At 37.7% G+C, this 15,816-nt stretch overlaps 1 protein-coding gene across 5 annotated transcripts in view; it reads left to right on the top strand.

Moving 5' to 3' along the window:
• The window catches only part of LOC124555217 (tRNA:m(4)X modification enzyme TRM13 homolog), a 158,502-nt gene that overhangs the window by 118,689 nt on the left and 23,997 nt on the right, over positions 1-15,816 (top strand). For all 5 annotated transcript variants that reach the window (XM_047129070.1, XM_047129068.1, XM_047129069.1 and 2 more), the window contains one exon: positions 3,200-3,255. In XM_047129070.1, coding sequence (XP_046985026.1) covers positions 3,200-3,255 — 56 coding nt within the window. The remainder of the gene's footprint in view (positions 1-3,199; positions 3,256-15,816) is intronic.

The raw sequence follows: 15,816 nt of genomic DNA, 5'->3' as shown, positions 1-15,816 counted from the left end.
CAGGGTTTGCGTGTGTGTTATTCAGTTCTGCAGTGACTTTTGCAGCTGTTGTCCTCTTGTTTTTCCCCATAATCCTCTTCAGTGACCATCTATCATGATCATTTAACACACTGTGTCTGCATTGTGATTTAGTGGATGATGTTTTCCATTTTCCCTGTATGTGGTATAAATCTTTGATGTGGTGCTTCCTGAAACACCAAACACTTCAGCTACCTTGGTTACAGAAGCACCTATCATACAAGAACCAACAACTTGCTCACATTCAAATCAGCTTAGCTCCAATGTAAAGCACTTACTTCTGTACAGAACACTGTTTTGACCATTCCATATTTTTGTGCAATCCTGTAGCTACGGTAATTATGAAGAGGTGCTGGTTGCTCAATTTGAACCACTTCCTCCATCCCTTCTTCACTGGTCAGTTCATCAACATCAAATGGTATTGCTAGTATGTCAGTATACATTTATTTTGACATAAAGTATTCTGCTGACTCTTCTAAAGAGTTAAAATAAAAACTTTAGTGTTAATTTCTCTATTTTCACTCCCCCTATCCATTGATATGCTTTAACCTCCCAGATATTTTAAAATTATATTCTAGTATAAATTTTATTTCTGTGACCTTGAGTTACTAACACTAAATGAGGACACTATTTACAAGTTACCCATATGAATATAAAAAAATTAAATTAAAAACATTATACATCCATTATAGAAGTAAAAGTATTAAATGATTACTGCACAGTGGACACTTACCAACTAACTTCAACAGACACTTCCGCTAAACTGAACTAATATTTTGAACTTGATTTAATTTTCACATTATTAACATGCCTTTACATTGTTGCTAAATCTTTCAGATGTGTAAGATTACAAAATTCACTGTTGTAACATTAAAAACTGCAGCTGTCCTCATACATGAAATTATATTATCTTGAAGAAGTAAAGCCACCAGTAAATTTATGAAAGTCCAAAAATAATCAAAGTTATAAACACTTCCTGATGGTTGACATAAACAGCTGTGAACTTGAAACTGAATTTAATCTTCATGTGAGTGCAGTCTGATTCAATAAGATACAATGAAATCTTCATTTACAACATAAGCAGGAGCACAGTACCAGCAGTTCTGTAGATGGCAACATGTATACCATACCATTGAGATCTTGCTCTACTACCACAATTTTTTTTCTCACTGACACTTGGTTATAGAGTAATGCCATCTGACGCAGTGCTAACAGCTCCATTGTGAGGTGAAAAATGCAGATAAAAATCTACTTAATCAGCAGGAGAGGATCGGCACACAGTGTTCCTTGTATTCTGTTGATCAAAATTCAGTAAAATAGGATATTAAGCTGATAAAGCATTAAACTAATTTTTGACTGTTGAATAAAATCTGAGAGATGTTGCAATATGAAGGGTAGTCATGCCTTCGGAGTCATAGGTTTTTATAATATTCTGTATGAAAGTCATAGTAGATACATGATACAGTTTATTCAGACTGTTTTCCAGTGCTGCAACAAGCACTAGTGACACATCAAATACAGAAATTTATAAAATCAATGTTAGTTGAACATAAGCCTCTGAAGAAGTTAAGAACCTTGTTTGAGCAGACACAGATTCAGGTTCATGATTCAAATTACTAGGACCCTGCCGCAATGGACAGTACTGGCTAACAACTTTAATCAAGGTACTGGCTATGCACTCAGGAGTGTGTGGAAGCAGACAACTGGTGGACTAAAAAAAGAGTATGCACTACATTTTACATCTAGGAAAAAATAATGCTTCAGGTGACAGATAATTATTGGCACTCGTGTAAACATTGGTCATATGGCCAGAAGTATAACACATTAATTTCTTTGACAGTCAATTGCTTTCCTGACTGAGAGAATGGAGAATATAGTCACATACTTTGTAATTTTTACCAGTTTTGTGCAATAAGTTCACTGAAAACATTTAATAAAAGAAATCTGTCACAAACGACCCCATGGATAGACTCAAAAATTAGTGGAAAGCTTGAGAAGATGATATTTTTACTTTTGCTATCCTATAAATCAGTACTCTCATCACTCATCAGAGATCTGTCTGACCTTTGAAACAGTACACACCATTTAGTATATATGTTAATAACCTTTAGTGGTTTATTTGTATTATACCAGGAAATTTTTTTCTTTCATTTACTTTTAATGTGGTAAGGAATGGCTATAAAACAAATGTACAAAATGACATGTGGAAGTATTGTATCAGTTTGTGTGTGTGTGTGTGTGTGTGTGTGAGATTTAAAGAATGTGAAAAAAATTTTTGTTTCGTTGCAACAAAAGTATAATTTACAGAGATAATTAATTATGAATTCTATCCAAAGGAACAGATTATTTTATATATAAAAATGTTGAGCTTTACTGATGGAAAGTTATCACTTTGTTCTTCTGCATGACAATGCAGTGACACACTTTTTCAGTTTCTTCAAATTTTAGTGAAGCATATGATCCCACATTTATTTGGTGCCATTTGAGTTTCTTGCTATGTGAATTAACGTATCACTGAATGAAACAAAAGGTGAAGGTGAATGCTTTATTAAATGATAATGATTTCATAAGGGGCATGTCATCTTCATTCACTTCATTGGAAGAGTTCTGGTGGGCTGGATGTTATATTGATAATTATGATAACACATTTTGTTTTTTTTATATTTTATGTAATGTATATGGGTGTAGTGTAGGAAGCCATTGTTACACAATATGTCATTTACTAAAACCCACGTCATTTGTTAGTAGAACTTACACAACAGGGGACCTGCATTACCATTCTCAGTTGTTGCCCCTTTATTTGACAGTATTTTAAACTCAAGTGCACTGTTGATATGATTAGATTTACTTTCATTCCAATATCTGTAGTGAGGGGGTTCTTCAGGATGTGTAGAACATGTCAAAAAAACAATAATACATGACATATATTTACAACTAAAATAAAAAAGCAAATGTACCTTCCACAGGTCCCAAGTGCACACTATATGAAAGGATCATTTTACAACACTACACTCATTTACTAAGATCACATTAATGCACTAAATTAAAAATTTAAAAAAAAGTTTTTTTATTTATAAGGTAATAAACATATAATAGAACTACAGCAATACTTATTTACAGTGAACAAATTACTGCATTGTAATTTTTATGTTCTGAAATGTTAATTCCATTTCTTGCATAGCTTCAAGAAGTTGCAGACCAATTTGCTCGAATGGTGTGCCCCCTAGACAGCAGTCAGTAAGTATAATTATGAAAAACATTTCAATTGCATCAACAATTATACTGAAAATTTTGTAAACTTTTCTGTTTATTATATATCTGTTTGTCATTATGTACTCTCTCAGAGTGAAATTTAATGATGTTTCCAATTTTGTTGGTTAATTTTGTTTTACATTATTACTCATGTCTTAAAGCTGTTCCACATATGATACAATTCCACTCCACAGTGTTTTACACCAGTTTTGTCTTGTCCATGTATTCATTATGACCAACTATTTGCTACCCAATTTCACCTACTGCACATGTTTTGTCTTTGCTGCTTCTTTCATAACTGATTCACTGATAACCTCCTCATTAGACTATGTCTTACCATCCTGTTTCTGGTTATTCACAAGGACTTCCACCACTATCAGTAATGGGTAAAGTATGTGGCCTTTTACCAGAAATTTTCAAGTAGGTGTAATTACCTTCATTAAGTTTCTCACCTTTTTTTTAACTGCTATGTTTTGATTTTCCTTCTGCCTTTGTTCTGTAAATAACAGAATGTAATTTCTTATTCTGCTGTATGAGTAGTAGTAATTAAGTTATAAATTATCATCTCAAAATATTAAATTCCATAAATAATTTTTTGTTCATTTATGGGTACATGTCTTCAGTCCAGATACACGCTGAAATCCCCATGCCACTGTACCACAAATTCTGTGAAATTTATTTCAATTCATTTGCTAGCAATCTCTATCACGAGTTGTGATGTTTTGAATCCTTTCAGTTTTTGTTTTCAAATTCTTACTGTTTTCTCCATTAAACAGCTGAAAAGAAGTGAGGGTGAACCATTGCCACACATGACAGCTGTGTTTATTTTGAAAGGTCAAGATATGTGTATTATTATGCATTCATATAAATGATCCCTCTCAACCATTTATGTACAACCAAACAACATACTTCATGTCATCACTAAATAGGCTATACATTTCCTCAAAAATCTTGTTGACTAAACAAATCTTACATTTATTAATCATAAGATGCTTCTTTATTGTGTGAGTGCCTTATCAGTTGCTTGAAATATTTTTTCGTAGCTTATTAGAAGGAAACATACCTGTATTTTTCTTCCCCAAAAGAGGTTCAAAACTTTGCAGCCCAGCAGGGGTGTCTCTCTCTCTCTCTCTCTCTGTGTGTGTGTGTGTGTGTGTGTGTGTGTGTGTGTGTTTGTTTGTTTGTTTGTTTGTTTGTTTTGTCCATTCTTCATCAATACTCTGGTTTGCATCTGTTCTTCCTTCCTGTTTTAGTGACATTCCATTATTTTACTTATTTTCTGTGAGTGTCTTCTCTCACTTTTAACCATAAAATTTTGTTATGTGTCTTCTCACACTAAATCTCCCTCATGTCTTGCAGTACTATTAAACTTTAAGAAGCTTAATCTGCCTCATACAAACTAAAATGAGTGAGGCAGTGTGGCATTTAACATTCTGGACTCCCACTCAGGAGGAACAAGCTTCAAATTTCCATCCAGCCATCCAGATTGTGATTGTCCTCAAATGGACATACCCCATCCTAGTGTATTCTGATGTTATACACTCTCTCGAATGACCTCGTTATCAGTGGGAAAGGAAGTCGTAACCTTTCTTCCCCACTAAATTCCCTTCCTGTGTTATCTTATTGTAATACAGTTCAGTTTCCTTTCAATGATCAAATAAACATTAAAGGTTAAGTTACTTTTGCCCTGATATAATTAGGAAAAGTCACTTGAATTTCCGATGGAAGGTTGCTGAGCACAATAGCTACTGTTACATATAATTTATAGGCATTAATTTGATTTCATTTAAATACCTACAATAGATGTTAACCATTTTTGAAATGCTGCCAACATTGTTCCCACAAATTGATATTTGCAAATCTAGTTTTTCATCCCTTTCTTTATCACACTACACTTTTGATCCATTTGTTCATATAATTAGTTGCTATGGGTTCTATGGTATTGTTTAGCAGAGTTCTGGCTGTGTAACATGTTGGTTTGGGATCTTACAGAGGTTTAGTTCTACATCTACATCTGCATGGTTACTCTGTGATTCACAATTATGTGCCTGGTAGAATATTCATCAAACCACCTTTAAGCTGTTTCTCTACTGTTCCACTGTCGACCAGCATGGAGGAAAAATGAACACACAAATCTTTTCGTGTTATCTCTGATTTCTCTTATTTTTTATGATGATCGCCTCTATGTCTGTAGGTGGGTGCCAACAAAATATTTTCATGCTCTGAGGAGAAAGTTGGTGATCATAAGTTGCTAAGCGGTTTTGTCTTTGGGATCTATATTTAATACTATTATTTGCATTCTTTGCAGAAGATTTCACTTATTTATTGTGCATTTCCAGTTGTAATGCTGTGAACAAGCAAGTCCATGCTGTGCATGAATATTCACTAAAGCTCTAAGTGCATGATTATTTCATTTAATCAATACATACATATGATAGTGCTCAGTGTGAGGAAGATTCAAAGTATTTTCAAGTATGTGGAAACTGAAACACCAATTAGAAAGGGTCAGAATGGAATGGGACATGTTACACATGGCAGTAGTGACTCAAATGTTGGGATTTTGTGAAATCTCATTGAGTCAGACAAAGAACTTATTTGAATTATGTAGTCAAAGAGGAACTGAGTGTTTCTAGGGTACAGCATATCAGACTACCTCATCCAATCCCGCATTTTGTTAGTACTGATGATTGGAGGATAGTTATGATCAGTTACTGGGGTGACTAAATGTGCTTTGTTCTCTGTTGATGAAGCAGCTGGTGATGGGCAGCTGTGGAAATTTGTAATACTTTCTTGGAGAAGCAAAAATATTTGAATGTTGTAGGAAAACTCATTCAGTCATTGACTTCCTGGAACGCAGCTGAAGAATGTGCATGGCTTCTGCCTCTATGATTTGCTTTAAGTCGCAGTCAGTGTTAACAGTACATGTAATTTGTGGAAAGTACTGCCACATACTGTACTACATTCTCTGCCTTTATGCAGCAATTGCAGCTGTGATTCCCAACCGGTTGGTAATTACCCCGAGGGGTGAAATAAAATTTTCTGGTGGTTAAAAACGGTTAAGCCAGGAAACTAAATTGTTTTAAAAGATCAATATCACTACCTCATTAGAATAATAATTTTTAGACAGATAAATAAACTGAGGTGACAAGAGTCATGGATACCTCTTAATACCATGTTGGACTTCCTGCTCCCCGGCATAGTGCAGCAACTCAATATGGCATGGACTCAACAAGTCATTGAAAGTCCCCTACAGAAATATTGAGGCATGCTGTCTCTATAACTGTCCATAATTGCGAAAGTGTTGCCAGTGCAGGATTTTATGTACAAACTAATCCAATTATGTCCCATAAATGTTCGATGGGATTTATATCAGGTGATTTAGGTGGCCAAACCATTCACCCAAATGTTCTCCAAACTGATTGTGAACAATTGTGGCCTGATGACAGGGTGCAGTGTCATGAAGCTGATGAATGGCTGCAAATGGTCAATGATCAGTTCATTTGGACCAGAGGACCCAGTCCACTCTTTGTAAACACAGTCACTACCAGCTTGCGCAGTGCCTTGTTGACAACTTGGGTCCATAGCGTCATGGGGTCTCTGCCGCAGTTAAACCCTGTAATCAGCTCTTACCAACTGAAACCAGCCTCTTCTGATCAGACCATGGCTCTCCACTCGTCAGGGATCCAGCAGTATGATCGTGAGCCCAGGAGAGGTGCTAAGCAGGTGTTGTCGTGCTGTTAGCAAAGGCACTCATTTCAATCTGCCGCCATTAATGCTAAAATTCACGACACTGCCCTAACAGATGCATTCGTCATACATCCCACATTGATCTCTGAGGTTATTTCATGCATTGTTGCTTTTATTATTATTATTATTATTATTATTATTATTATTATTTTAGATCTGACAAATCTACAGAAATGCAGCAGCTCTTGGTCATTAAATGAAGGTCGTTGGCCACTGTGTTTCTTGTGGTGAGTGGTAATGCCTTAAATTTGGTATTCTCAGCACACTCTTGACACTGTGTATTTCAGAATATTGAATTCCCCAACTATTTCCAAAATGGAATGTCTCATGTGTCTAACTCCAACTGCCATTCTGTGATCAGAATCTGTTAATTCCCGTTGTGCAGCCATAATCCTGTCAGAAACCTTTCCACATGAATCACCTGAGCAGAAATGTCAGCTCCAACAATGCACTGCCCTTTTATACTGTGTGTATGTGATACTTCTGCCGTATGTATATGTGTGTATTGCTACCCCATTACTTTTGTCAGCTTAATGTAATTCTAAAATTGTCAAATACGAGCATTAAGACACGACAGGACATGGCAGAGGCCACACTGAATGTCATAACGACATTATCTGAAATTTGTGCGCACTAGAGGATGACAGCTAAACCCAGCAGGTCACTTGCTTAGTATGGCTTACTTATTAGTTGCTCCACCAGGTTATCAGCTCACTCACTGTTCATTTTTTGGTAGCTTGTCATTCGCTCGCCAACCAAGTTGGTGGACACATGAAGTGAATGCATTTTGGCATCTCCAATTTCACTACCTTCTCAACATACTTTAGATTGTAACATGAGAAACAGAACCAGTTGAGTGAAATTTTTACCTATTGAGTAAAAAATTGCTAATTTACAGTGTCACCTTTTTTACTATTCGACATAAAAAGAGTCAAGTTGTAAGTAGTTGTGTGAGTTTGTTTCTTATTTATAGTTGTGGCACTGCTGTGCAGTAATCATAAAAAGATAACTGTAAACGACATACAGTTCACACAATCTAAAAAGAACACAACTGAATGCCACATGTGATTCAAGGCTACTTTTTCACTGCAGAATAAAAGTTGCACACACACATTTCTGTGGTTTCAAACATGGGTGTAATCACAGTAGCAAGCGGGTGAGGTTGAGGAAATTTAGCTCTGTCTGATTAGAGGCCTTGGAAGGCCCTACAGTACCCACTGACTTATCAGCTGATAGGTGTCACTGAATGCTGATATGGAAGGGCATGTGATCAGCACACTGCTCTGACGGCGGTTGTCAGTTTTCGTGATTGAAGTGCCAGCTTCCCAGTCAAGTAGCCCCTCAATTAGCCTCACAATGGCTAAGTGCACCTCGCTTGCCAACAGCACTCTGCAGACCCAGTTGGTCACCCATGAAAGTGCTAGCTCAGCCTGACAATGCGTAACTTCAGTGATCTGACAGGTCACAATGCCCACATAGTACTAGGGACAGAAAGTTGGCTGAAATCAGATGTAAACAGTAATGAAATTCTAAACTCAAATTGGAATGTATACCGCAGAGACAGGCTGGACAGTGAAGGGGGAGGCGTGTTTATAGCGATAAGAAGTGCAATAGTATCGAAGGAAATTGACGGAGATCTGAAATGTGAAATAATTTGGGTGAAGGTCGCGGTTAAGGCAGGCTCAGACATGGTAATCAGATGTCTCTATAGGCCCCCTGGCTCAGCAGCTGTTGTGGCTGAGCACCCGAAGGATAATTTGGAAAATATTTCGAGTAGATTTCCCCACCATGTTATAGTTCTGGGTGGAGATTTTAATTTGCCGGATATAGACTGGGAGACTCAGACGTTCATAACGGGTGGCAGGGACAAAGAATCCAGTGAAATTTTTTTAAGTGCTTTATCTGAAAACTACCTTGAGCAGTTAAACAGAGAACCGACTCATGACGATAACATATTAGATCTTCTGGTGACAAACAGACCCGAACTATTTGAAACAGTTAACGCAGAACAGGGAATCAGCAATCATAAAGCGGTTACTGCATCGATGATTTCAGTTGTAAATAGAGATATTGAAAAAGGTAGGAAGATTTTTCTGTTTAGCAAAAGTGACAAAAAGCAGATTACAGAGTACCTGACAGCTCAACACAAAAGTTTTGTCTCAAGTACAGATAGTGTTGAGGATCAGTGGACAAAGTTCAAAACCATCGTACAATATGCGTTAGATGAGTATGTGCCAAGCAAGATCGTAAGAGATGGAAAAGAGCCACCGTGGTACAACAACCGAGTTAGAAAACTGCTGTGGAAGCAAAGGGAACTTCACAGCAAACATAAACATAGCCAAAGCCTTGCAGACAAACAAAAATTACACGAAGCGAAATGTAGTGTGAGGAGGGCTATGCGAGAGGCGTTCAATGAGTTCGAAAGTAAAGTTCTATGTACTGACTTGGCAGCAAATCCTAAGAAATTTTGGTCTTATGTCAAAGTGGTAGGTGGATCAAAACAAAATGTCCAGACACTCTATGACCAAAATGGTACTGAAACAGAAGATGACAGACTAAAGGCCGAAATACTAAATGTCTTTTTCCAAAGCTGTTTCACAGAGGAAGACTGCTCTGTAGTTCCTTCTCTAGATTGTCGCACAGGTGGCAAAATGGTAGATATCGAAATAGACGACAGAGGGATAGAGAAACAATTAAAATCGCTCAAAAGAGGAAAGGCCGCTGTACCTGATGAGATACCAGTTCGATTTTACACAGAGTACGCGAAGGAACTTGCCCCCCTTCTTGCAGCGGTGTACCGTAGGTCTCTAGAAGAGCGTAGCATTCCAAAGGATTGGAAAAGGGCACAGGTCATCCCTGTTTTCAAGAAGGGACGTCGAACAGATGTGCAGAACTATAGACCTATATCTCTAACGTCTATCAGTTGTAGAATTTTGGAACACATATTATGTTCGAGTATAATGACTTCTGGAGACTAGAAATCTACTGTGTAGGAATCAGCATGGGTTTCGAAAAAGACGGTCGTTTGAAACCCAGCTCGCGCTATTCATCCACGAGACTCAGAGGGCCATAGACACGGGTTCCCAGGTAGATGCTGTGTTTCTTGACTTCCACAAGGCGTTCGATACAGTTCCCCACAGTCATTTAATGAACAAAGTAAGAGCATATGGACTACCAGACCAATTGTGTGATTGGATTGAAGAGTTCCTAGATAACTGAACGCAGCATGTCATTCTCAATGGAGAGAAGTCTTTCGAAGTAAGAGTGATTTCAGGTGTGCCGCAGGGGAGTGTCGTAGGACCGTTGCTATTCACATTATTCATAAATGACCTGGTGGATGACATCGGAAGTTCACTGAGGCTTTTTGTGGATGATGCTGTGGTATATCGAGAGGTTGTAACAATGGAAAATTGTACTGAAATGCAGGAGGATCTGCAGCGGATTGACGCATGGTGCAGGGAATGGCAACTGAAGCTCAATGTAGACAAGTGTAATGTGCTGCGAATACATAGAAAGAAAGATCCCTTATCATTTAGCTACAATATAGCAGGTCAGCAACTGGAAGCAGTTAATTCCATAAATTATCTGGGAGTACGCATTAGGAGTGATTTAAAATGGAATGATCATATAAAGTTGATCGTCGGGAAAGCAGATGCCAGACTGAGATTCATTGGAAGAATCCTAAGGAAATGCAATCCGAAAACAAAAGAAGTAGGTTACAGTACGCTTGTTTGCCCACTGCTTGAATACTGCTCAGCAGTGTGGGATCCGTACCAGATAGGGTTGATAGAAGAGATAGAGAAGATCCAACGGAGAGCAGCGCGCTTCGTTACAGGATCATTTAGTAATCGCGAATGCGTTACGGAGATGATAGATAAACTCCAGTGGAAGACTCTGCAGGAGAGATGCTCAGTAGCTCGGTACAGGCTTTTGTTGAAGTTTCGAGAACATACCTTCACCGAGGAGTCAAGCAGCATATTGCTCCCTCCTACATATATCTCACGAAGAGACCATGAGGACAAAATCAGAGAGATTAGAGCCCACACAGAGGCATACCGACAATCCTTCTTTCCACAAACAATATGAGACTGGAATAGAAGGGAGAACCGATAGAGGTACTCAAGATATCCTCCGCCACACACCTTCAGGTGGCTTGCAGAGTATGGATGTAGATGTAGCTGTAGATGCAGAACTGGTGTTACCACTTTTGAAGATTATACAAATCTTGGACGTACTTAGTTACAGCATTGCCATTAACATAAAAAGAGAAAATATTCACTATGATCATAGCACAACGAGTGGCTTTGTTTGTGATCAAGAGTATAACAAACTTAACATCTGGTCATGTCTCAAAAGACAGCACACAGTTTGTGCTACATAACACTGTGTGCTCATCCCATTTAACACGATACTCATGCTCACCAAGCCACTTCCTGAACATGCCTGACGTAGGTGTGTAGATCTTGACAGCACTTCTCATGTAAGAAGTAATTGCAACAGTTCTTTGTCACATACTCTTTGTTGCAGACGTTTTCATACCGCCATGCAAAGAATCGTGTCGCATGGTAGATTTGATTCAAGAAAAGCAGTGCTGAAAAAATTTCTTCATGTAAATGAAGTAAAGCTGCATCCCTTACTGGTTTTTCAAGATACATTTTACTTTTGGCATAAAAAATTAAAAACCTCATGGTTTTGAATTTGCGTGTTTCTCCACTATGTAATCATTCTCAAGTGATTGCAGGGAAACTATTCAGTAAAAGTATTTGATTGTTTTGCATCTTATAGTCTCACATCCCAGTGTGACAGTGAAGTGGCTATGTTTTCATTATTGGTTATATTTAGTATGATACTTCAAAGTTAAGTAATTCACAATCTGGTTTCAAAGAATTTGCAGTGAATTATGTGTGTAGTGTGTGTAAGCAATATTACTGTCAAAAGTAGTAAGATGTAATAAGTTGTATTTTTTACACATCACTAGTTCTGTGGAGCATTCAGAGCTGAGTGCTGCTTTTCCCGGCTTGGCAATTGTCTTGCTGTGTCATGTTCAATAGTGTCCAAGCATTACTGGTCACATGCTAGAATTTGAGGAGATAGTTCTTTGGATTTCTCACAGAGAACAGTTTGCTAATGTGATGGATTATAAGTTTGAAAGTATTCTGTCCTTTGGTGGAGCAATGGTGAGTAATTGTTGGGTTTATTTGCTGGTGAAACATATTATTATTTGAACAATTATAAAGGCTACAGTGGACATCATAACATTAAAGATTAATTTAGAAAACTGATTGTTTGGTTGAATCTGGGAATTTTTAGGAACTGTGAACTTACAAAAATCAATAAACATTGTAAAATGGTATGTACTGTTTCCTTTTATCTTTTCAGAGCAATATTTTTCCACCTAAATTTCAGGAACTGGAATATTTTGAAGTAAAGAGACATGTTTTCATTTTAGGTAACATGGTAGGATATATTTTACAAAACAGTTGTGTCCTCTTTGCTAACCATCACATACCCATGTCTGAATGCTAGAAAAATGAAATATAGGGGAAGAGAGGTTAAAAACATGAGCGGTAACCAGAAGGAAGCAGAAATGGCAGTCTGAAATTGTCCTCCTTTTTTTTTTTTGGAAGATGTCCAGCAACCATCTCCAGAAGTCTTTTGAAATCTTCTGTAGTCGTTTGCAAGGAATTTCTGAATCCCATTCTGTTCTCCATTTTTAAAGTGTCAAGAAGATTTTGTCCATGCCTGTTTCCGTTTATAAGAAGCCCATGAATCCACTTCTCTTTATGACCAGTGTTGCTACTTTTCAGTTGGTCACTGTAGAACATACATTGCTGTGTGTGAAGTGTAACTATGAAGTGAGTTTGAAAAGTAAGTTACAAATGACTATGGTAGGTGAAGTAACTTCCATTGAATGCTACATTACACTGTTTTTCAACATAGCCATGAAGTCTCCATAAACAACAGCCTAACAATCTACCAGTCGTTCAGTGTCTCGATGATAGACGTCTGCTCCTTGGTCATATAGCTGTTTGAAAAATGTTGTGTGAACATCCTCGTTATAGGAAAATCAGTTCTTGCCAGCTGTTTTTCAGCTTACCAAAAAGATAGAAATCACATGGTGTGAGATCTGGACTTCCTGATCAATATCAGCCACATCTATGAGGTCTTGGTCAAATTATTGGCACAATTTCACTACAGCTGGATGAGGCATTGTGTTTGGACCATATGCTGCCAGAATCTCATGGGTGAATCTGCATGCAATTTAGGTGTTTTGCCCACAAGAATCATACTGTACCACGTACTTCACTCTGGAGTGTGATTACAGTTGCTGTGCCATCTCAGTCGCCACTTGTGATGCACCTGTTATCAGTACTACAGCAGAACTGTACCAACAGGAAACCTGGAACATGTACTTTCTTCTGACAATGTGCCACACTTTATAAAAGAAAAATCGCCAAACGCCAAACATGCATATGGTTTTGCTATTTCTATGTCCTGAGCTAACACAGTTAGACTCTTGTTTCACACTGTTCATGATGTGTACTACAGTGGTTGTCCTTTGATGGTGGCACCAGTGGTATTAGCAACAGTGGAGAATCAGCTTTTGCTTTATTGTTTCATGGATCATTGGTTAACTTATAATGTAACATTGCTATAACTGAGATTAGAGCAACACTTGAATGTTTAAAAAGCATTTCAAGAAAATTTGGACATTATAACAAACTAAAAATGACAACTTTGTCAAAAGTGCTAAATAAAATATTCATACACACCTCAATAGATGTTGAACTACTAATATTCAGAAGGTTTTACTTAATATATTCTGTGGTAGGAAGAGTCATATGTTTACTCTTTTATGCCTTGCTGTTGGGAGTCTGTGAATCAATGGTTGGACTATCATTCTTGTTACATCTGTATGCTGTTAGTCACTGCAAAAATAGCTGATGGTTCTCAGATTTTGTTAATTTGAGATTACAATTGACTGTATGTGATAATCATAAGCAGCAGAAATGCATCAGTTAGACTGTAAAAGTATTTGTTATTCTTGTTTTACTCTGTTGATGATATTTATAGGAGTGATATATGCAAAGAGATGGAAGGGAAACTAAGATAGGAAAGTTAATAGTGAATTGGGCATCTGAAAGAAGGCCCATGCAAAAAGCCTACAATAATTTTCACTTTCACATCTGGGCAAAACCTTAAGTAGATCTGTCATAAGCAAAGTCAATGAATGGGTCCACACCTCCAATTCAATCTCCCATGGATCTGGTGGTGAAACTGATGACAACAGAGAGAAAGCAGAAGTTTTAAAAATGTATTCATGCAAGAAGATACTACCATACCAATCTTGGATCACTGCACAGGCTCTCAAAAAATGCCATTGATAAAAGCATGCCCAATATTGAAAAACAGTAATTACTACTTAAAATGAACAAGACACCGGGCCCTTATGGAATTCCAGTTAGATTTCACATTGAATACATCATGGAATTAGCTCCTTCCCTTGCTCATATTTATCGAAAATCTCTTGCAGTATGAGTGGTCCCATGCGACTCAAAAACATGGCAGGTCACTCCTTTTTACAAAAGGTTAACAGATTAGATGCACAGAATCATCATTATGGTCCATCTATTTCAGGATTCCAGGTCATATTCTAATCCCTCTCTCTTTCTCTGCCCCCCCCCCCTCCTCCCCCCTCCCCCCTCTCTCCTTCTGCTTCTTCATTGTTCTGAGACTACTGATTTGGACTATAATGCTTTATAAAGATCTGCTTGCTTTTCCAGCACTGTACTTTGAAGACATTGATTTTTAGTATCATTTAATTTTCTTGAAATAGGACTTAAAACATGCCCACATAAACTATCAGCACTTTACTGCATCCTTTTTTTGCACTTTACAATTCATTTCCTTTGTAGCAACCAGTTTGTAGGGGCTTTCCTTCAGCTGTACTGGGAGCAATGTTTGTCAAATAAGTCTCGTTCTTCAGTAACAAAATATTCCTATCATTTTATTAACATAGCAAAGTTTATCAATTACATTTCTAGAGACATTTCTACATACTCTACTTTTACTTATGAGAAATACAATTATTGTACATGTTCTGATGGCACTTGTGCATTGTTAATTGTCTACAGATGAATAAATCAGATCAAATAAAATCACTATTGTCATTCTTGTTTTGTTGAATGTGTGGGATACTAATTACTTTTGATTGCTGATAAATTGACTGCAAGCAGTTTGTATGCTAGAAGTTGTACTGTACACATACATGGCCAGAACAAATTCAGCACCCTCAAGGATTGTGTTCAGTGGCACCAGGGTATAATTTGTGCGTACTTAAGGGTTGCAGTTGTTGTAATGTTGTACAGATACCATGTCAAAAGTAACACAAACAAAGTTTTATTCCACTTCCACATGAAGAGAGCCACAGTAACACTAAATGAAGTTTAGAACAGCACAAAGTCTCATAAATAAAGAACACATCAGTATAGAGTCCTGCAGGAGTAGACAGAAGTTTCTGCATCTGAGCCTTAAATGTGCGGACCAGTCGTTCGGCCTCACCGTTGGATTGTGGATGGAACGGTGGGGCCGTGACATGCGTAACGCCGTGACGAGCACAAAAATCCGCAAAGTTGGAAGAGGCAAATTGCGGACCATTATCAGTAACAAGAGTGGAGGGGAGGCCTTCCAAAGAAAAAATGCGGGCGAGAGCACTGGTAGTTGCCGCGGTGGTAGGTGACGTGCAACGGACAATGAAAGGAAAGTTAGAGTAGGTGTCAGTTACGAGGAGCCAATAAG

This window comes from Schistocerca americana, chromosome X, assembly GCF_021461395.2.
Source record: "Schistocerca americana isolate TAMUIC-IGC-003095 chromosome X, iqSchAmer2.1, whole genome shotgun sequence".
Lineage (NCBI taxonomy): Eukaryota > Metazoa > Arthropoda > Insecta > Orthoptera > Acrididae > Schistocerca > Schistocerca americana.
The sequence above is the reverse complement of the archived record's forward strand: the minus strand, read 5'-3'. Positions and strand labels throughout refer to the sequence as shown.